Genomic DNA, 22,340 nt, shown 5'->3' on the forward strand with positions numbered 1-22,340 from the left:
AAGGGACATTATTTCAACCTCCAATCTCAAGGTTGTTTCCTAATATTTTTATATTTATTAATTATAAAACAAAACCCCACCTATCGGAGAGGGAGTGTGTGTGTGTGTGTGTGTGTGTGTGTGTGTGGGGGGGGTGGTGGAATATAAAGGTTGGGGAAACTGCTGACACAGATGAATAAGATATATTAGATACACAGTCTATAATGTGTCTGGTTTTGTTAATTTTACTGATTTGGTGACATGAAGAAATATAAAAAACAGCAAACATTTAAAGGTTTATACAGTCCTTCCAGAAAAATGCAGTTTTTTTGTGATTGTTGCGGGCCAAAATCCTTGATTATGCGGCACGTTTTCTTAAAAAATGCGATGGAATATGCTATATATGATATTTATGCAATTGTATGCGATGAAATTGCAGGAACTTGCAAAAATTGCGGTTTGATGAAAAAGAGAAAAAAAGTGATTCCCCCAACACCCTGCTTTTTGATGATGTTCACGTCGCGTAATTACGTCACTTCCTAATGTTCCCATGGCAACAGGGGAAAATGGCTGCTCGTGTGAAGTAAACGCAACATTTTCCAACTTTCTGTTAAGATATATGTGACTTTTTTTGCAACGAAAATGCGGGGATTATGAAATCATGCAAGCCCCGCATATTTTGTGCAGAAATCTGCAATTTATGTGGCGTATTTGAAAAAAGACTTTGGCTGATTATGCATTGAATTATGCGATCGCATAATCGCATTTTTCTGGAGTGACTGTTTATAAGATATTTGTATTGGAATGAGGAAAAAAAAAACTGATTATCTTTTTATTGAATCGCAAAAGGATTTTCTATATCGTTCAGACGGCAGTAGGAGTAGTAGAGGAAAGCTGCTAACACGGCTAACAGCAGCAGCAGCCGTATCACCTTCCACAGGCTCCAGCCTCCAGACTTTCTGACCAGCTCCCCGGATCGTATTGTGCTGTGATTGGCTGCTCTGTTTGTGCTCTGGATAGGGGGCCTGAAGCACGGGATGGAAGATCATATTTAGAGCAGGTGATGAACTCGTTTGCTCAAACACGCCACTAGTTTATAGTACAGACTCACTCTGTGCCTTGGTCCGATTCCTTGGCTTCATCTGGCTCAACGTTGCCTCTTCGTTTCAGCCTGAATGGAAGAAAATTTTATATAGTCAAAGTTGGTGTGTGTGTGTGTGTGTGTGTTAAAACTGCACTTACATGTCCGAATACACCGCTTGAACCTGTGAAAATGAAAGCAGGATAGTTAGTGAGATTATTTACAGTTAGAGAGCAGAAAAATTTGGCACGAACACAGAGGGATAAGCGGACAATCAGGTCTCACCGGACTGGACTGGTGGTACGTGATGTAGGTAATTTCCTCCGCTGCAAAGAAAAAAAAAAAAGACATTAGCACGGCCCGGTGGCTCAATTGTTAGCACTCACAGAAAGTTTGGGCAGGGCCCTTCTGTTTGGAGTTTCTGTTTGGAGTGGGTTTCCTCTGGGTGCTCCGGGTTTCCTCCCGCCATAAACACATGAATGCTACGTAATTATGACTACAGTTGAAAATTAGCCGGCTGGCTAACACTGGCACATTTACATAAATGTTGATTAATGTGCATTGTCCTAATAAAATAAATAAATCGTAGCACATTTTGGACCTCCTTGACATACAGTAAACACCTTTATTTTTTATTCAGGTTCACTGAGAGGAAGCCTCTCTTTTTTGCAGGAACGCCCTGATCACATTCACACAGTTCCACATTCATAGCTGGAAGCTGCCCGGTACAACCACAGTCTGATCTGCTGGCCACTGAGCAGCTCCCCTGGAGCAGATGGAGGTTAAGGGCCTTGCTCAAGGGCACCTCAGTGGTGGTAATGAGGGAGGGACAAGCGCTGCTCTTTCACTTTCCCCACCCAGATTTTATCCTGTCGGTCTGGGGATTAAACTGACGACCTCCCGGTCACAAGCTCTAACCTTTAGGCCACCACTGCCCCCATTTATTGACTGTCTATTCCTTTTTAAGAATATGATGATAGATAGATAGAAGATGATAATAATAATAGAAATAAAGTGTTCATTCAGAATGAACACCAGTTGGCAGGTCCTCAGGCCTGGATTGTTACCATGCATGAGAACTTTTAAGCCAGATTGGAAAATGTACATTTGCGTTACATTCACTTCGAACTGCAAAATGCACAAAATGGCCGCCACACTGCCCTCTGGCCCAAAAATACTTTTCCCCCATAGACTTACATGGAGAAAGAGACATCTGTGAATCAGTGGATACATATGTTGGGCGTCACAACGCCCGCGAAATAACTCGTTCCACTATCAGAATTTGATCCATTCTGTCCAATAAGATTTGGAAAGTCTAGAAGAGCCGCACAATTAAATCATTTAATCCCTACTGAAGTTAGCGGAGCGCTAGTCGGTATCCTTGATGTTCCACTTCCAGGATTGCTCCGGTGCCGCAGGAAATTCCGCCAGATGCATGTTTTTCCCCGATGTCCGTTTCCTTCTCCTTTCTTTGTGTTGTTCTTCTAAACTCCGGTGGATTTGTGAGGACTATGGTTAACTGCTCCTCAGATCTCTGCAGGGTAAATCCAGACAGCTAGCTAGACTATCTGTCCAATCTGAGTTTTCTGTTGCACAACTTTTCTTTTTACAGCGGCTCCGTGCTTGAGCTATGTTACTGGTTACTGGTTGCACGGCGTTCATCGTTGGACTGGTCGTGACTGTTTTCCTAAGATGGCACCCGCCTGTATACGTGAACGTTACAGTCTATATAAACTATCTTTTTAATAAACTGTCTGTACGCTTACAAAGTTCTCAATGCTTGGGTTTACATGTAGGGACCATCATTATGCTACCGTAGAAGTGTGGTGCTATTTTGAGCCTTGTTAGTGGTATAGAAATTGCGATTTCTTTTTACTTTACCCGTGCCCTGATGACCAGCTTTATTAGCTAATTAGCGGTTTGCGCTAAAACTGGTCACATTCGATTAGCATGAAAACATATCCCAGAGAACGGTCGACTTGGTACACATGTGTTATTAACCCCTAGGTTCATTTTGCGCCGGATTTGTCCTTTAACTTTATTACCATGAAAAGGCTCAAACCAATTAATCGATTATCTAACTAATTGGCGATAAATTTAATCGTTGACAACTGATCTATTATTCGATTATTCTTTGAAGCTCTAGTTCAGAACCATGGGCAGTAAATAGCAATCACAGCATTTTGGAACCCAACACCACAAACAAGCACAACAAGCTATTAAGTATATATATATATATATATATATATATATATATATATATATATATATATATATATATATATATATATATATATAGCAGAATTTAGGCATAAGTGAATAATAACAAGGACATTTTTAGACCCACAAATGAACAATCATAAAGTGCCTAAAAAGTGACCGAGACTGAAGAGCATCCTACCTTCCTCTCTGTAGTAGGTCTTATCAGGCGAGGATTGCACTGGAGCGCTCTTCATCACCTTTTCAAGCTTCTTCTCGTACAGCTTTCGAGTAGTGTCTATGTTGACACAAACACATTAACAGGGCTTCATTATGCACGATGCAAAGATGGCGGCACGCACGGACGCAGGGGCTTGGTGCTCTCTGAGACTACTGTGTTTTTTATGTGCTGCAGCTTGGTTTGCTTGCACATTACACTGCACTTTATTGTTTGTGTTCTTGGAAATTGTATGTCTTTAATTGTTGTAATTTTCTTTTTAACAGTCTTCTGTTTGTTGGAGGGAATTTGGAAATATAACATGGACTTTCATTTAGTGAAAAGTTAAAACAAATCAAAACAAAACTGGTGTATTATGAAAATAGGTTAGGGGTTTGATTCTATTTAATCTCATTCTATACCCTTATCTATTATATATTATTATAGTAATAAAACAGATGCTTATTAAAAAAAGACATTGGAGTACAAAGTAGCAAACAGACAAATGTAAAGAACTAGAGCAAATGGCTGTGTGATGTATAAAATCATGAAGGCATTTTTATTTATTTATTTCATTAAATATATATTTTAACTTTTCTTTTCTTTCTCTATTTTTACGATAACAATTCTCACTCTTACAGCTTCACCTATTAAAACTAGAGCCCGACCGATAAAGGATTTTTAAGGCCGAAATCGATACAAATATTTGGTGATTTAAAAATCAGATATTCCAATATTATATATTTTTTAAATCCATAAACACGTAACGAAACATAAACAGATTTCCCTAACATTATAATATATAATAATTATAACATTATAACAGAACAGAGGAACATAAAAATATATTAAAGTTCTGATAAATAAAATGTATAAAAATACAAACCTAAGATATGAAACTTAAAGTCCTTTAAACAAAAAACAAAAACAAAACTATGCAACGCCAACACTCAGAACATGGTTGAAGGGTGTTTCGCCTGTTTTTATTATAAATATTCATTTATCGGCCATTATAAATGCCGATACCGATAGTTTGGAAAATATATTATGGATAATATCGGCCCGCCGATATCTAATTAAAATATAAAGTGGCAGTAATGAGCAGTAATGGCATTTCTTGGAGCCATAATGTAACTTTGTTTTTTGTTTTGTTTATTAGCACGTTGGTGACATGAATATGTATGCAGTTTTGTGTTTGATCACTGGGTGGAGTATTGTCACTGGAAATGCATAAAGGTAAACAACAGCCAGAGGTACATGGGTTTCATTTGTATTTAATTGGAAAGCAGAATGAAACTGACCTGAAATGAAATGGACTATACTTAATACCTGTACTACGGTGAGCATGCCGTCATTGAATGATTGAGTCACAGCACTCAAATTTATTTAATGTACTGGTTGATTGACAGCCCAGAACACGCGGCAGAGAAATTTCTCCCTTGTAGGGGAAATTTCTTGTTGAATTTCTTGTAGAGAAATTTCTCCCTTGTAGGGGAAATTTCTCATTTCTCATTAGGCATTGGCCTAATGTAGGTCTGGTTAAAAGAATCTACTACATTATTAATGAGGTAGTTAATGTGTGCACTTTTCTTACCGACTATGGGTCCATGTTTGATGTCATATTTAGCAAGCAACTTGCTGATCTCCTCATTACTTTTCTCACTCAAAGCCATCTGCAGATAGATAGATAGATAGATAGATAGATAGATAGATAAGAATCAGAAAAGGATTTATTGCCAAGTAAGTAACACTTACAATAAATTTGCCTTGGCCGACGGTGCATACATAAGCATATTAAACATTAACATGAAATAAACAAACAATAAATAGGCCTACAGAAACAAATACATACATACATGTACATATGACTGTTTAACATTAGGAAAGAAAAAAAGAGTCTGTGTGGATTAGTGCAGTATATAGGCCTAGCCTATGATAGTAGCCTGTAAATGAATAAAAGTAGCCTAACAGCTTGTACATAGATAAGAGCAGCCTAACAGCCTGCAGAGAGTAAAAAGGGAGGAGACTCGTGCAGTATGCTGCCCGCCATGCTCCGAACCAGCAGGAAAACGTCAAATTGAAAAAAGCTCTGGGCGCAAACTCCAGCGGACGGTTGAAAAAAAAAAAAAAATAGGCTAAACGCAGAATTGTGAAAGTCAAAGCAAATACTTTGTCGCCAGACCCCAGCCCCCCTTTGTTACATGTTGCAACACTTGTATTGCTTTAATGCCTGGTTAAAAGAGCAGAGTAACGCAAAGAAATCAAACTTCGCAGTTTTTTTTTTTCTTTTTAAATCTCGCGCAAGCAACAACTCAACAAACGCAAGCGATAAAAAAAAAAGAGGAAATAATTATACATTTGTTGATGTGAAGTTCAAATAAGATTGTTTAACTTACCCTTGGAAAAGACAGACCAGTCCGGGGTTGCTGAGAGCCAGGACGAGGAGCAGGCTAGAGCAGCGAAGTGGGTGGAACTGGCGCCCATATCCGGACGACGCTCTCGGCACACCTACGGATACTACGAGCCATGCTACACGCCTACTCAAGTAGTGTTCTGCTGGCAGGCTTCTACATCCATGGCAGTGGTGTGATCTATCTCCAGGGTTTCCATACATACACCCGCTTAAAAATGTGCAATGATACGCAACATACACAGTTTTAGATCTTCAGATATTTGTATTCACAAATACAGGGTTGAGTAACATGAAGAGAGAGTAACAGAACATGCAGCGAGACTTTTCTCATCTTTCATCGACCCGCTCCTCGCTGAGCGCAGTGCGTAGCGACCGGGGGCCCCGATGCTCCGCCTACACTACCGCCAGGATCCTCCCTTCGCCGCACTATTTAAGACAAATATATGTAGCCTATTTTATTTTGTCCTCGTTGCTTTGGGGTCAACTTTTGTGATCCAGGCTTAGGTCCCTGATGTGAAAGCCCTCTTACTGATTTATATTATATTATATTATATATATATATATATATATATATATATATATATATATATATATATATATATATATATATATATATATATATATATATATATATACACTCACCTAAAGGATTATTAGGAACACCCCAGTAATACCGTGTTTGACCCCCTTTCGCCTTCAGAACTGCCTTAATTCTTCGTGGCATTGATTCAACAAGGTGCTGGAAGCATTCTTTAGAAATGTTGGCCCATATTGATAGGATAGCATCTTGCAGTTGATGGAGATTTGTGGGATGCACATCCAGGGCACAAAGCTCCCGTTCCACCACATCCCAAAGATGTTCTATTGGGTTGAGATCTGGTGACTGTGGGGGCCATTTTAGTACAGTGAACTCTTTGTCATGTTCAAGAAACCAATTTGAAATGATTGGAGCTTTGTGACATGGTGCATTAAGCTGCTGGAAGTAGCCATCAGAGGATGGGTACATGGTGGTCATAAAAGGATGGATATGGTCAGAAACAATGCTCAAGGCTGTGGCATTTAAACGATGCCCAATTGGTACTAAGAGGCCTAAAGTGTGCCAAGAAAACATCCCCCACACCATTACACCACCACCACCAGCCTGCCCATTGGTAACAAGGCATGACGGATCCATGTTCTCATTCTTTTTACGCCAAATTCTGACTCTACCATAGTGTTAATTTTGTCACCTATTTTTAATTTAGTCTTAGTCTTGTGCCAAAACATTTTGTTAGTCAAGTTTTAGTCGACTAAAAGTCTTGTCATTTTAGTCTAGTTTTAGTCAAAAGAGAACTCAAGGTATCTTAGTCAAGTTTTAGTCGACTAAAGTCTCGCCATTTTAGTCAAGTTTTAGTCAAAACATTTTAGTCTTTTTTTAAATAAATTATTTCTGATAACCATTTCAGTCAAATAGTTATAAAAATAAATAAATGCTATAAAGTTATATAAATATTGAGCCTCTTCCTTATTTCACCAGTAAACGACAAAAAGGATATTTTACAATAAAATAAATGCAGCACGAAACTGGCGAGGCGTATTTCAAGTGAACGCAACATGTTGTTTTTCAGACAACGGCAGCTGCAGGCTGTCGTACGTCTCGTGTTGGAAATAGAGACAAACCGTTTAGCTGTCAGCATTTTAACTGTGTTAAATCCAACTGCTAGCTAACGGTAGGCTAACGTTCACTGCTGCCAAGTGTAGTGTTAACTAGCGCCCCGTGCAGCGATGTTTCGGTTGACTCTAACGTCCGTTTAGGAGCATCAGAGAGAAGCGCAGGCTATTCGGTCCGGTAGATAACGGTCGTTAGGGCACCTGTCGGTGCCATAGCACCGGGTCTCGGTAACAGCTGAATATTCTATCTCATGATGAAAAAGTAGAGACGATTGTAGACGAAAATGAAGAGAGATTTTATCTTAGTTTTTATTTTATGCAAAACATTTTAGTCTCGTCTTTTTTCGTCAACAATAATGGATGCTAATTTAGTCTTAGTCAGCGTTTTTGGACATTGGCGCAGTCTCGTCATCGTCTCGTCTTAGTCATGGAAAAAAAGGTCGTTGACGAACATATTTAGTCTCGTCTCGTCTGAGACGAGGCGAGACTAAATATGTTAATGTTATTAATGTTGTATGTATAGGTACATACAACATTAATAACATTAATTTATGATAAATAACTGCAGCAACCAAGGATTCTTTATGAAATGCATTAATCCAGAATTATAATCATTTCTAAGTTACACGGTACCATTAAAACAACACTATTTTTTCTGCTGCCAGCAGGTGGGGCTAATGTATTCAACAAACCAATTTCTAAAGAAAAATATATTTTGCCATTTTAGAATCCTGTGGATTTTGTTATATATCGTCGCAACAACAATGGATTTATTTCATTCATGTTTTTTACGTGAAACATTTTGGGATTGAAGTGGAACATGTATTTGACATACTGTGTGGGACTAAACTTAATTTAGGCCTACAGAGATTTAAAAATAATAATAATTAAAAACACCAGTTCAGGAATGAGATGAGACTTCACTTTGAAATACTAGATGTGTAGGCAGCTTGTTTTAAAACCTTCCTCGCCACTTCCTGCAGGGTGTAAAGGGTTCTGACTCGTGTAGACTATAATTTCCAACATCATCATGCACGGCTAGCCAATGATGGCGATGCTCCTAGCCAGTGAAAAACAATTTATTCCACGGATATGATCGAAAATAAAGCGTATACCGTATGCAATGCTGGATTATCAAAAACTGACCCTGTGCCGAAATTGACTTTCAGTCTATAATCTGCCGTCAGAAACATTGTTGCTCCACATCCTTCACCGTTGAAGCTTAACAACAATCAGCACTGCTCCCAGTAGACCACATGGACAAAGCACACACACACCAGGACTGAAAAATGTGACTGGGCATTTTACTATTTATTCTCTTTAATTATATTTATTATTGTGTTTATCTGTGTCTTCTACTTTTCCTCTTATCCCTTGCTGCTGCAACAGTGTGAATTTCCCCATTGTGGGATTAATAAAGGATTTTGAATCTTGAATCTTAAAGGAATACGCCACCGTTTGTTGAAATAGGGCTTATCACGGTCTACCCTGGCTGTAGATAGGTGGGCCAACGCATTTTTTGTCTCAGTGCAAGTAATTAGGTTGTTTTTTTGTCTTTTGTTGGCTCACTTTTACTCACAACATGCTAACCGGCAACATAGGATTCCATTCACTATGCTAAGCTAACTAGCGGCGGCGCTGCCGGTGTTGCACCAGACTAAAACGATGCATGCACAAAAAATGCGTTGGCCCACCTATCTACAGGTAGGGGAGACCGTGATAAGCCCTATTTCAACAAACGGTGGCGTATCCCTTTAACTTCACCCTTGTGTTGTCTTCCCTCGACTATGGAAAACACACTTTTGTTGTCCCAATCTCAATGTTTTGATGCTTTTTTGTTGTTGTTGATGTTTTGTCACTTTTGATGTTTTTTTTTTTACACTTTTTCCCCCAACCTTCCATATTTCTGATATAAAAAAAACTTGGAAATGGGCCAAATTTGACCCGAGGATGGTGGCCGGGTTGGCTCAGTGGGTAGAGCAGGCACACATATACTGAGAGGTTTATGCCTCGATGCAGAGATCCAGAGTTGGAGTCCGACCTGTGACGATTTCACATGTCTGCATGTCTTCCCCCTCTCTCCCCTTTCCCACCTAGCTGTCCTAAAATTACTATTAAAGGCAGAAAAGCCCAAAAAATAATCATAAAAAAAGTGACCACAGGACAACACGAGGGTTAAACTAACTCCACCTAAAGAAACCAACTCCAAGTTGTCCAATAGCAGGACAGACTAGTGGAGCGCGAGTCTCAATAGGGCAAAACAAACACCAAAGCACATTGTGCAACATGACCATAAATTCTAATATTACATATTTTTAATGTCATAAAACTATTTACTTTTGCAACGGGAATAAATACAAACACTTTAAAACGATACAACATGGCTCATACAAGATAAACAACAGAAAAGAGAGCCATCAGGACAATGATCATCCACAATGCCTTGAAGACCTATTTTTAGACTTGAATTTATTTAAGCACTCCTGTTGCTCTCTTTTTTACATGTGTATCCTTGATGGTTTTGTATGAGTGTGTACTGTACAAACCAAGCAAAGTTAGAAAAAAATACTACTAGCTACTCCAACAAGTACTACTAGTAAAATAAATAAAGTTCCCCATCCGTTGACAACTTACTTTGAATCTCAAATTATTGTTACTAAATGTAGTTTCTTTCTAAGGCACCTAAACTTAGCCTCTTGAGCACATCGAGTTGGTCTCAATCATATACATAAACGACTTCATGTCCAAAGCTCTGCATAAACAATGCAGATGTATGCTTCCAATAGGATTCTCTCTCGAGGAAGAAAGTGACTCAGGCCTAATATGGAGTTGGAGTTTTCCAGGAAGGGCGTTGGCTGCAGACTGCAGTAATGCAGTACACTGTAATCTACACAGTTTCCACTCACTGGAAACTTCTGTGGATAGACACTTAAAATTACTGCCACCCTGCTTACTCTGTGCTTCATCAAAGTTACTCTGGAAGCACTGGAACACGCATCTGTCAAGCAAATTTTAAGGCTTATTATTAAATCAGTACTCAACACACACCACAGGCCAGGGGTGGAGTGAAGGGGGGGAGGGTTCTGGGGCTCTAGCACCGAATGTTTTCTCAGAAGTCCCGAATATTTTAAGGCAGTTACACACCAACCAGACGGCCAACCGTCGGCAGAAAAGCCAGTTGGACTGATCAGTCTCCCCGAGGTGGTCCAAAAAGTGTATCAGAACACACCGAAGAGACGAGACGTAATACGTCTCCATAACAGCAGGCGGCGCTAATCTGTATTGTTGCCCAAAAAATGAAAACCGGCAGCTGATTAGACGAACGCATCACGTGGCTTTGTTTTCTCCGGAAATTCAAAGCCAGACTGTCATGGCGGCTTGTTCAGAATACGATCTCATATTGTACTAAAATAGTTCACTGAAACGTGTTTCTGAAAACATTTTAAGAGAGGAATAGGCCGTGCAGTTGCTGAATCGGTCTTCATTTCAGATCCACAAAGGTCAGTTTAGATTTACTTCAGATTTTGAGAGACTCTAGTCATGCTCATTCCGCTCGCCATTTCCGGGTGAGTCCCGACTGCCCTGCCGCCGACTGAACACGTCAGGTCGGCCAAAATGAACGCCGACGGCCCCTCGGACGGACGACGGCGCGGAACACACCGAACAGACTCGAGTCACCGACCTCTCCAGACTGTCCGACGGCCGATTATCGGCCCGGTGTGTAGCTGCCTTTAGGCTAACATTACTGTCTTTCAGAGGCTGTAGCGGGCTCAATTTTAAAGCCATAGTGAAGAGTTGGTATCAAACGAAACTAGACGAGCTTAGGAATTCACTGATAACAATAAAATTGTTTTATACTATTATTTTAAAACTAATTCTATTTTTTCTATTTCTTATACTTTATGTATATATTTTTTCTCCTGTGTCTACTTAATGTGTATTTGTGTTATTCTGATGTTTGTAAATTCCTGTGCTAACTGCTGTAGCACAGGAATTTCCCCAGTGTGGGATTAATAAAGTCTATCTTATCTTATCGCTAAGGCTAAATTTTGTTTAGGGGGAAAAAGTGGCATGGCCATTTTTAAAGGGCTCCGTTGACCTCTCTCACCTCAAGATATCTGAATGAAAATGTGTTCCAGGGCTGCACAATTAATCACAATTTTATTGAAATCCCTATATGGACTAGTGCAATATCCAAACCCTACCCTACAGACTATCCTCGCAAAAATCACAATATAATAATTTTAATATTTTTCAATGAAAATGAAACTAAAGATACAAAAATTATCATTCCCTCCAATATTGTAAATCATATCACAATCGCAATATCAGTAAAATAATCGTAATTAGAAATTTCCCTCATATCTTGCAGCCCTATGGGTACCCACGAGTCTCCCCTTTACAGACATGCGTTATGCTAATTTCCGCGTAAGGAGGAAGGTTGGGGGTGGTGGACCGGGGTTCATGTCCCGTTTTAAAAATAAAACATTAGACTGAGTTTTTATATATATATATAAATAAAATGTGACCGTTACGTTCTCTGGTCTAGATATGAGGACGGAAAACTCTCCTGTGGGTCGTATTAAAAGGTGCTGTAGGTAGGATTATGAAGATCCAGGACTTAGCCAAAAAATTGGAACATCAACAACTTCTCAGTCCCTCCCCCCTTTTTGCTAAAGCCCAAAATGGTCTCCTAAGCCCCTCCCCCCACAAGGGAGAATGAATGTGTGTGCATGAGCAGTGATTGACACACAGTTAGACACCCCCCCTGGCCCTGATTGGTGCATCTGAACAGGGAGCGGTTTTTGCAAATCGCACTACAGGCTATAGGTGGTGCCAGAGGAGCTGGATTTTTTATTTTAAAGTGCCCATATCATGAAAAAAACACTTTTTCTGGGATTTGGAGTGTTTTGTTGTGTCTCTGGTGCTTCCACATGCACACAAACTTTGAAAAAAATCCATCCATGCTGTTTTGAGTGAGATACGAGTTTCTGAATGTGTCCTGCCTTCAGTCTCCTGGTGAGCGGTTCAAAATTGGCACGGCTTGTGACGTCACAAGCCGAAACGAGCTGGCTAACCGCAACCATTAGCTCGTAGCTACCTCGTTCTCAATAGCAAAGCACTGCTACAACACATACAAGTTCACCATAATCTACAAAATAACTACTTACATGTGCGCCCTCTTTTAGAAGTCTCCCAGCTAATCCTGCCTTGTAACTGACCGAAGTTGGAGAAACAGGCTTTCTTTTTCTGTATATGGAGCTAGCTAGCTGACATGATCTACATCTGAGCTACTGCACATGTTCGAGTGCAATCAAAGATAGTACAGAAGAAGAAAAGAGGTCTCACTCTGTAGCTAAAACAGAAACCAGGTGAAAAGAGGATCTGCAGCAGTGAGAGAGAGCTGTGCAGTACAACAACAATATGGTGTTTTTTGAAAATTAAACCATGTAAACCTATTCTGGTACAACCTTAAAATACAATTATGAACCTGAAAATGAGCATAATATGGGCGCTTTAAATGACCTGCTTCATGAAGTTCTACTGGAACATAGGGTCAGTTTCAGCAAATATGACAGAAAGTTAGTTTTACAAGTCGTACCTATAAACAAACCATATTGTCGTATGGTTTGGTGGACTTGTTGGGGAAAAATTTACCCTAGTTATGGGCTTAGCGCCGAATGTTTACATTTGTCTACATCACACTATAAGCGTTTTTGTATTTTGTCATGATTTAGCATCTTAATTTATCCATTCATTCAATGTGAACCAGAAAGTTTAAAGCTATAAAAACACACAGCAATTTGATTGACAGAAAAATACTTAGACAACTTTATTGTGTATCAAAATACTGTCTTACAAACACGTTTTAAAGCCTTTTTTTTAATATTTAGGACAAGATTCTCTTTTTGTTCTGAAAGATATACTATGCACAAAGCAAGCTGGAAGGGTAAAGGGAGGGGGTTGAGGGGGGAGGGGGGGGGAGATACAAACACTGAGCAGAAAACAAAGCAAATCATCTGTTCTCTTTTGTTTTTTATTTGGTCATCATGTTTTTAGGACGTGACAAACCACAACATCATCTTCAGCCCTTCTGTCCAGCACGACTTCAGAAACTTCCCTTTTTAAACCTTTTAAATCGATATGAAAAAAAGTTCCATATTTAAAGGTGAACCGCAACAAAACACATCGCATGTAACGTTGGTGTTATTCTTTCTGTATCAAAAGAGTTTTACAACCTAATGAATATGCAGGTCACATTAAAACACACACACAAAAAAAAAGCGGTTGTTTCCCAGCGGCGGTGTTGAGAGAGCACGTGCGACAAACCACGAGGAAGCTACTGTGAAATGTGTCTTTCTCCTCCCTGTTCACATAGGATGTGGCCTCATCTTTAAATCTTATGGAATCGTTCCCATATTCTAATCCGTATTACGGCTTTAAGAACAGCAGTGCCTAAAACTGGATCACACTAGCAGCAGGTAAAACAACTGGGTTGGTTAAAAAGCATCATGAAAACCACATGCTGAAGCGGACTGGAACAGTGCCGAGCATTTGTAGTTCTAAGTAACAGACGGAGCCGTTCTTTAGACTTTTAGTATACTGACAATTAAAGATCTCGCATCAAAGTGTGTCGTGGGGCATATAAACCCATTGCTCAGAAAGGAACATTGCTTGCGACACTCTTTGGTCCAAGTCCTGCGATTGTTCATATAAAACGAAATCCATTATTACTGTATGTTAAGTATGTAGCTCCTCCAGTGTAAACAGTAACCTTCCATCCAATGCTGGGCTCAGCGGGGCCAAAATTCGACTGCTGCTACACTAAGCTAACCTATCACTGTACACTAGTTCAGACAAATCTGCTCATGTCCACTTATGTGCATGACTAAAAGAATGTAACAAAAAAAAAAAAATGAAGGCCTAAGGCACAATTGTCCGGCTTACCATAATAATGAAAAAAAAGGTGCATCTTTTTCCTCCCTAAATTGACGACAGTTAGCAGAAGAATAAAACAAGACATGGAGCGAATATCCAGAAAGAGAGGAATACTGCATGTCTCCATGCATTCATCTTTGGGAGATTCTGGACTGGGTTACAGTGAATGGTGTTGCTTTTTTTTTTTTTTTTTAAATATTCACTTGTCTGAAAAACAGAGAGATCTGGCTGAGTGTAAACACTGATGTGACAGTTTTCTAGTTGGTTAAATAGTTATAAAATAAGACGCAAAAAAAAATAAAATAAAGACAAATGCCAGAAATCTTAATTTGTAACATGGGAGGGACTTGGACTTGTAAACAATGATCGGTTAGACTCTGGATAGAATTTCAGTTGTATTAAACAGTGGTATGTTTGCTGATTGTGGCGCCGGGCTTTTAGACAGTAATGTGGTAGGGGCTGCCAGGGATGTGTTCGTCTCCCCACTTCACCACCAGGATGTACTCGCCCTTCTCTTTCAGCTGGTAGCTGACGTTGTACATGCGGTTGCCCAAATGTTTCACTAGGATCTCCTCGCAGGGGACCTTGGGACCGTCCACACCAACCAGGAGCATGTTACGACCTGGGGGGGCGGGGGGGGGGGAGGTGGGCAGAGACGCAACACATGAGTATCTGCATCAATATATTATTAGCAAAGTTATAATAGTTTAGATTTACAGTTTACAAATGCGGCACAGTGCCATCTCATGTCAAGTTTGTTCAATTTCTGGGGTTCAATGTCACGAGAACTGGCAGAAAATCATGCTCTCTCCTTTTTTTTTTTTAGGACTGACATATTATAGCTAAACAAATTAAAACTGAAATGAACGTGATAGAATTTAAGCTTGTTTTTTTGCCAAAATGCACCTTGGGAGACAACTTAATTTACTTGACAACTTTAATTGACAACTTAACTTAATTAAACTACCCCTAAATGTACATGGGTTTGTACCTTTAACTTTTTATCAGAGAACCAGATATTGTTAATATTTTGGTTAAATACTGATAATATGCCTGGGAGAGTTTAATGCTGATTCAAGCCATGGAAAAGATTAAACTGTGAGTCAAAACAGTGTCTGTGTCAATACTGAATGGGACTTTTACTTCTGGAACCAGGTAATAGTTCCTCCCACTTCACAATTTATATGCATTCAAAACCTTGTTTCTGCTCTCTAAATGTCCCTTTGCATGCTCAGGATTTGAGCATGCAATATTATTATTATTATTCCATACACTGTACGATTGTTTGTAGACATATTTCTTGACAAAAAAAGCACAAAAAAATGCACTTCACATCACAGTCATACACACCTGCTTTGCTGCAGTCAACACTGAAGTTGTTCTTCTGACCGACGAAGCCCTTGGTCAGGCCCAGGCCCTTGGCGACGACCTTGCTGGCATCTGATTGGGTGGGAGCACCCTGCTGAGAGCAGCTGATGGCCCGGGTCACAGGGTCAACCATGACAGAAGAGGTTTCGTGCATACTGTGGCTGGACACTAGCTTGGAACCTGGAAGATGGAGACGAGGGAGTCTTCACATTCAGTTTTTAATCTTTTCCTTGATTTGTTGCATTTTTTGAAAGTCAAATCCTTTTGCCTAAAACATAAAGATCTTCCTCACCAGTGATCTTGGCTTTGAAGGGGCTTCCGCCGATGTGGTAAGGACCGCCATACTTGATGGAAATGAGATAGTTGCCAGGAGCCATTGGGGTGTAGGTGACCCTGTAGCCCTCGGGGCACTCCACGCAGTCCATCTTCACCTTGGAGGGCCCGTCGATGGTCACAGCCAAAGCTCCAGGGCCTGCCTTGCTCGTGTTCACCACAAATTCACATGCACTTCCTGGGAGGCAAAAAAATAAATAAATGAGACGGAACAGGAAGGACTGAGTTGAGGATGGGGACAAAATGTTTAGTGAGACCAGAAAAGACATTATAAGGGTTAGGCGCAGCACCCAAGCTGTTTTGGGCACCGCTAACTGAAGTAATGTAATGAAATGACTTTTCTCAGATCTCATGACTACAGTTTGTCCCCAGTGGACTTACAGTGGGTACGGAAAGTATTCAGACCCCTTTAAATGTTTCACTCTTTGATTCAATGCAGCCATTTGCTAAAATCAAAAAAGTTCATTTTACTTCTCATTAATGTACACTCAGCACCCCATCTTGACAGAAAAAAAACAGAAATGTAGATATTTTTGCAGATTTATTAAAAAAGAAAAACTGAAATATCACATGGTCAGCTGCTGCCGTGGTCCTGCTCGACGCCCTGCACTGCTACAACTATTATTTGTAGTCATAGTTCTATTATATGTATTGTTACTATAATTACCACTGCTCATCATACCAACTTCTATAATTATTATGAATCATATTTCTCTACATCTGTATATCTGTGTCTCTCGAGTCCTAACCGGCAGATGGCCGCCCACCAAGAGTCTGGTTCTGGCCGAGGTTTTTGCCTGTTTAAAAGAAGTTTTTCCTCGCCACGGTCACACCAAATGCTTGCTCTGGTGTGTGTGTGTGTGTGTGTGTGTGTGTGTGTGTGTGTGTGTGTGTGTGTGTGTGTGTGTGTGTGTGTAGGGGGGGTTTCGTCTGGACCTACTCTATCTGTAAAGTGTCTTGAGATAACTCCAGATGATGTGATAACTTTGAATTTAATAAATATGCTAAAAAATAATGGTCCAAAATGGAGTGAAATGGCAATTTTCTTTTTATGAAAAACATGACATTTCCCTGAGGGCGGACCCCAAACCCCCTCCGCCAAATAGGTGCACATAAGTCTTCCACAAACCTATGGAAAACACTGGATTGTTATGCTGAAATTCACTTCCATCCCGTTTGATTTTGTCCTGTTGTGTTGTGTAGAGGGGCAGTGTGTTACCTGTGGTGCCTCCCTCCAGTCCTGCTCCGTAGGCCGACACCATCCCAGGGTCTCCAGCCTGGCCCGTTTCTCCTACTCGGATCTTAAACGGACTACCAGGGATGTGACTTCCATTGAACTTCACATCAATGAGATAGAGACCGTTCTCTCTGGGGATGAACCGGACTGCGTACTTATCTAGACAAACAAACAGAGAGGCGAGGAAAGGTAAGGCACATGAAAATGTTTTTAAGATTTCCAGCAACAAGATCATGTTGTGACATCATTCCGGTGTGAGCAGGCTAAGGGTCCCGTTTTAACGGTCTAAGCGCACGGCGCAGGTGCGTTTAGGGCGTGTACGAATCCACTTTTGCTAGTTTAATGGCAGAAAAAAGGGTCCGTGCACCGGGCGCATGGTTCTAAAGGGTTGTACTTAGTGTCTTCATTAATTCATAGGTGTGTTTTGGGGCGTAACATGCAATCAACCAATCAGAGTGTCATCTCCCCTTCCCTTTAAAAGCCAGGCGTGTTTGGACCTTGGCGCATTGCTATTATGATGGAGGATATGCAAAGCAGGAAGGAGAGATATTCAGGAGAAAAAAATGATCTGCTCGTGCGTGAAGTTAAAAGCGCGTGAGCAGATCATATAATACGATTTCAAATTGTAATATTTTTTATTTTTAATCTTTTTTTTTTTGTCGTTTGTGTGCTGCTGCACACACTATGTGTGTGTGTAACAAGCATAGTGTGTGCGCGCGCTGGGCACCAGCCTAGGCACATTTTACTAATGCGCTGTTAAAATAACAATGAAATGCTGCTTTTTGTTGGTCAATGGCGCAATCACTTTCCGCTGCCTCAAGATAGCAATATGCCCGGAATGCACCTGAACACACCTCCCTGTAAGACCAGCACGCCCATGGGCGCAAAGATGGGCGCAGGCGCATTTGTTATTTAAGCGACGTGGGTGCTGGACGGGAAACTGACAACTGCGTCGGTCTTAAACTAGCAAAGACACTTTGGGCTTTGCACTGTGCCGGGTGCAAGATAGGGCCCTGAAGGTGTTTAGGTGAGTTCTGTTACTAGGGTTGCACAATATATTGCTTTTCTATCATCGCGATATCAACCGGCGCAATAAACACATCGCGAAAGGCTGCGACACTCAGACATTAAGACATTCAGAGATTCTTTGTGTTAGTTAGAAAGAAATATCAGTAGAAAACTGTACTTCACAATGTAACGGTCATTCTTTTGTTAGAGCTGCATTTTATATTCAATATGTTGTATTTTAGCAGAATACTGAAAGCAGCAGAAACTGAGTACACTTTAAAATGTATTCATTTATCACAAGTTCTATCGTTATCGCAATTCTCAACCACGCATATTTTCCTCATATCGTGCAGCCCTATTGGATACCATCGCCGTGGTTACCTTGGTCGATCTCGGTGACGCAGCATTCCTCCAGAGCTCCAGATGGGCTGTGGACCTTTGCATCGATCACGCCCTTCGCCCCGTTCAGGCTGACGGCGAACGATGCTGGCTGGTTCACCTTCAAACCCGACTCCTGCTCGACAACACATACTCACACACTCAACACTGCATCGCCATTATTTCACACCAACCACATGACCTCACCCCCCCCTGCTGAGCACGATCATCGGCAAACCGTTACTCAATACGGCCTACTTAATAGCACCATGATCACCACAGTATCATATCCATATACATTATGCTACTATTTAGCTTACCTGGAGGTTGCTAACAAGGCTAAAGAGGAGGGCTGTGCAGTGAAAAGGCAGAGAAAGCAGGTTTTTGTGTAAGTCACACAGAAACTGAAGAGAACAGAGAAAGAAAAAGTAACTTTTTTTGTGAGCCAGTTTCGACACTTAATAAATATATTTATAAGTGTGGCCGGGTTGGCTCAGTGGTAGAGCAGGCGCACATGTACTGAGAGGTTGATGCCTTGACACAGAGCTCCAGGGTTCGAATCCGACCTGTGACAATTTCCTGCATTTCTGCAATTTCCTTTCTCACCTAGCTGTCCTGCCAGAAATTAAAGGCGGAAAAGCCCATGATACATGATAATGTATTAAAGTCAGTGTTGTATGGAGGCCTATTACCAACAGAAAAAGAATAAAAATAGATGAAAAGTTATGCACGATAAAAATAAAAATACTCATGGTAAGTCCACATGATGGGCGGGGCCACACGGAATCTGCGGACGTAACAATTTTGCAGAACTTTTCACAGATTTTCAACAAATTTAAAAGAATGGAAATATCATATAACATCTACATCCCCAGGCAGAGAAACAGTCAACAGGCTAAATTCAGAAGATTTTTGTTCTGGATCACTGCTGAAAACGGTCATAAAAAAATCCACGGATTTTGATGACATGATTGATGTAATAATTATAATTTTGAATTAGTCATAATGTTTTCTTAGCATCTTGCAATTTTACTTACCACAAGTTTTTTTTTTTTTAATCCTGCATAACCTTAACTTTTTTCTTTTCTTTCTCTGTTAAAAGTGGGCTTCCACAGTTTTGCCTGTATTTGTGCGAGTGAGAACAAAGACAGAGGAAAAGTAGCCCATGTGAGACCTCTTTAACCCTTTAGCGCCCCGTATCACTTTTGGGAGTTGGGAGGCTGTTGGCAGCCTTTAGAATGAGGCACGAGAAACACACACAGTCCTCTAGTATCCCAGAAGCCCTTGCACTGCCTAACAATGCAGCAGCAGGTGCCTGTACCTCTGAACTCTCATCTTACGCAACTATAAGCATCCTGGCCTGCTAAACCAGTCGCTACTCTGCTCTGCTATATACGTTTTAAGTATACTCGACTTAAAACAAACTATTACACTTAACTCCACACTATCAAAGTTCTTATGAGCAGGAAATATTTGTCTATTGTGTAAAAAACAAAAAACTGAACTGTCATGATATTCTGTCCGCACTCCGACTGCTTTGATCTGATATATGACATACTCTGATCTGCTGCTGCTGCTGCGTTGTAGGCAGTGCACTGTGGCCTGGCGTGTGTGCACACGGATGTGTGTGTGTCTCAGAGCCTCACCTGAAGACTGGCAACAGTGAGGCGACGGGCGTCGTCTGACGGCGAGGCCACAGGGACCACGAAGGGGCTGTCGGGGATGTGCTCGTCGTTGAAGCGGATGGACACCTCGTAGTCTCCTACAGGAGAACGGATGTCAAGTCAGGAAGTCACAAAAATGTTCACACAAATGCAAAAAACAGTGGCAGGCATACAGTCAACAGCATACAGATATAGATTATAGTTTTTTTTTCAGGAGAGTAAAAGAGTATTAAAAACACCACCAAAGAGGAGACATTTACTGGATGTTTTTTTCTTCCCCCTGCTGCACATGCTTAAAGAGTAATTTCAGTTGTTTTCAACCTGGACTTTATTTTCCCATGCGTTGGTTTCTAAGTGACTAATGTGAACAAAAATCGTTGAAATTGGTCCAGTATTGAGCGAGAACGCTGCAACTGGCAGCCGTGAATCGGGCTGCAATGTAACCCTATGGGGCAAATGTGCATTGTCAATTTACGTCCACTAAAAGAGCTGTTTTTGCCACTGACTCAGATTGTTATTCTAAGTGTCTTGACAACATTCTGGAAAGGATCGGTGCAGAGATAGACCTTTGTGTTAAAGAGTAAGATCCTTTACTTTAAAACATGTATAGAGCCAGCATATTTTCACATGCAAATTGGTAAATTAAGGGGTTTATTTAAACCGAACCAGAGTGGTGTTTGTTGAAACAGTGGAAAGACGACTGTTAGTTAAGATAGTTTTATGTACTGTAGTTTCTGTCGACTTTGAATTCAGTTTGTTTTACTATGATGAGATTACTGTTTATTTAAATAGGGCCTTTCCATAATGTTGTCAGACACTTAGAACAATAATCTAAGCATGTCAGTGGCAAAACAAGCATTTTTTTGTGGTTGTAAATTAAGAGTGCGCAATTGCCCTATAACTTACAGCACATTGGAGCTTGTTTGGACGTAGCCGACTGCGGTGGTCTTGCTTAACCAGTCGTCAGTCTCATAGATACAAAAAAGACCAAAGTTACCCTTTAATTCTCATGCATAAACCTTTCCCTGTCTCTTCTCTCACCAGGCTCCTGCACGATGTAGGACACTCCACTGGAGCCGTCCTTGCGGTCCTCGAAGGCAATTTCAGCCTTGCTCGGCCCCTCCACAGCAATACTGAGACCTCCGGCACCAGCCTCCCTCGTCCAGATACTGAACTCCGCTACACACAACACAGGGGCCAAAACAGTCAGGTACACTGTATATATATCGCAGCACACGCACACAGCAAGGTAAGGCAGCTTTATTTGTATAGCACATTTCAGCAACAAGGCAATTTATAGTGCTTTACATAACACATTAAAGAGCAGTTAAGAACAATTAAGGAGATAGAATAACAAATAGAATAGCTAATAAGACACAAACTAATAATCCGGCAGCCACCACACCAACCTGGTACTCCAGCTTCTGCTCTCTCCAGGCCCGGCCCTCCAGCACGGACCTTATGAGCCCCGCCCTCTCCCAGGGGGCCCACGGTGAACTGGAACGGGCTCCCAGGCACATGCACGCCATTGTATTTCACACACACGGTGTGCACACCCGTCTCGGTGGGGACGAAGCGGATGCAGTAGGTGTTGTTCTCTCCCTCCATAATGTCGGCCTTGTGAACCTGGCCAGATGGGCTGGTGACCTGAGCCGTCATGTCCGCTATGCTGATCTCTGAAGAGACAGGCAGACAGACGTTTGAATAACTGAAGACACACCTGCAGAGAGACTACGTAACTTTGAACTTCCAATGACAATGAAACATAAAGTAAGTTTTTTTTTTATAAACACGGATGACGTGTATCCGTAACATGCTAAAATGTGGAAACGTAATCTTTATCTGGCAACACTGCTTGAATTACTAATCCTACA

At 40.9% G+C, this 22,340-nt stretch overlaps 2 protein-coding genes across 2 annotated transcripts in view; both read right to left on the reverse strand.

Annotated features, from left to right (window-relative positions):
- Nucleotides 1-649: 649 nt before the first annotated feature.
- On the reverse strand, nucleotides 650-6,169 carry emd (emerin (Emery-Dreifuss muscular dystrophy)). The gene is made up of 7 exons (XM_039800713.1): nucleotides 5,873-6,169; nucleotides 5,071-5,149; nucleotides 3,462-3,557; nucleotides 1,346-1,386; nucleotides 1,222-1,244; nucleotides 1,091-1,150; nucleotides 650-1,004 (listed from the first exon to the last, which is right to left on the reverse strand). The coding sequence occupies exons 2-7, from the start codon at nucleotides 5,147-5,149 to the stop codon at nucleotides 812-814; spliced, it is 492 nt and encodes a 163-aa protein (XP_039656647.1). The 5' UTR covers nucleotides 5,873-6,169; the 3' UTR covers nucleotides 650-811.
- A 7,178-nt stretch (nucleotides 6,170-13,347) lies between these two features.
- The window catches only part of flna (filamin A, alpha (actin binding protein 280)), a 73,036-nt gene continuing 64,043 nt past the window's right edge, over nucleotides 13,348-22,340 (reverse strand). The window contains exons 39-46 of the mRNA XM_039800461.1: nucleotides 21,876-22,142; nucleotides 21,508-21,645; nucleotides 20,449-20,564; nucleotides 18,806-18,938; nucleotides 17,399-17,575; nucleotides 16,139-16,357; nucleotides 15,829-16,026; nucleotides 13,348-15,100 (exon numbers count right to left, since the gene is read on the reverse strand). Of these exons, the coding sequence (XP_039656395.1) occupies nucleotides 14,916-15,100; nucleotides 15,829-16,026; nucleotides 16,139-16,357; nucleotides 17,399-17,575; nucleotides 18,806-18,938; nucleotides 20,449-20,564; nucleotides 21,508-21,645; nucleotides 21,876-22,142 (1,433 nt within the window). The 3' untranslated portion in view covers nucleotides 13,348-14,915. The remainder of the gene's footprint in view (nucleotides 15,101-15,828; nucleotides 16,027-16,138; nucleotides 16,358-17,398; nucleotides 17,576-18,805; nucleotides 18,939-20,448; nucleotides 20,565-21,507; nucleotides 21,646-21,875; nucleotides 22,143-22,340) is intronic.

Source organism: Perca fluviatilis, chromosome 5, assembly GCF_010015445.1.
Source record: "Perca fluviatilis chromosome 5, GENO_Pfluv_1.0, whole genome shotgun sequence".
Lineage (NCBI taxonomy): Eukaryota > Metazoa > Chordata > Actinopteri > Perciformes > Percidae > Perca > Perca fluviatilis.

What these genes read in the sequence shown, in the direction of transcription:
- emd (XM_039800713.1), bottom strand. Translation starts at nt 5,149, where the DNA reads ATGGCTTTGAGTGAGAAAAGTAATGAGGAGATCAGCAAGTTGCTTGCT. An exon ending in CAAACATGGACCCATAGTCG is followed by an intron (nt 3,558 to 5,070) that starts GTAAGAAAAGTG and finishes GTGTCAACATAG; the next exon opens with ACACTACTCGAAAGCTGTAC. An exon ending in CAAGCGGTGTATTCGGACAT is followed by an intron (nt 1,151 to 1,221) that starts GTAAGTGCAGTT and finishes TCTTCCATTCAG; the next exon opens with GCTGAAACGAAGAGGCAACG.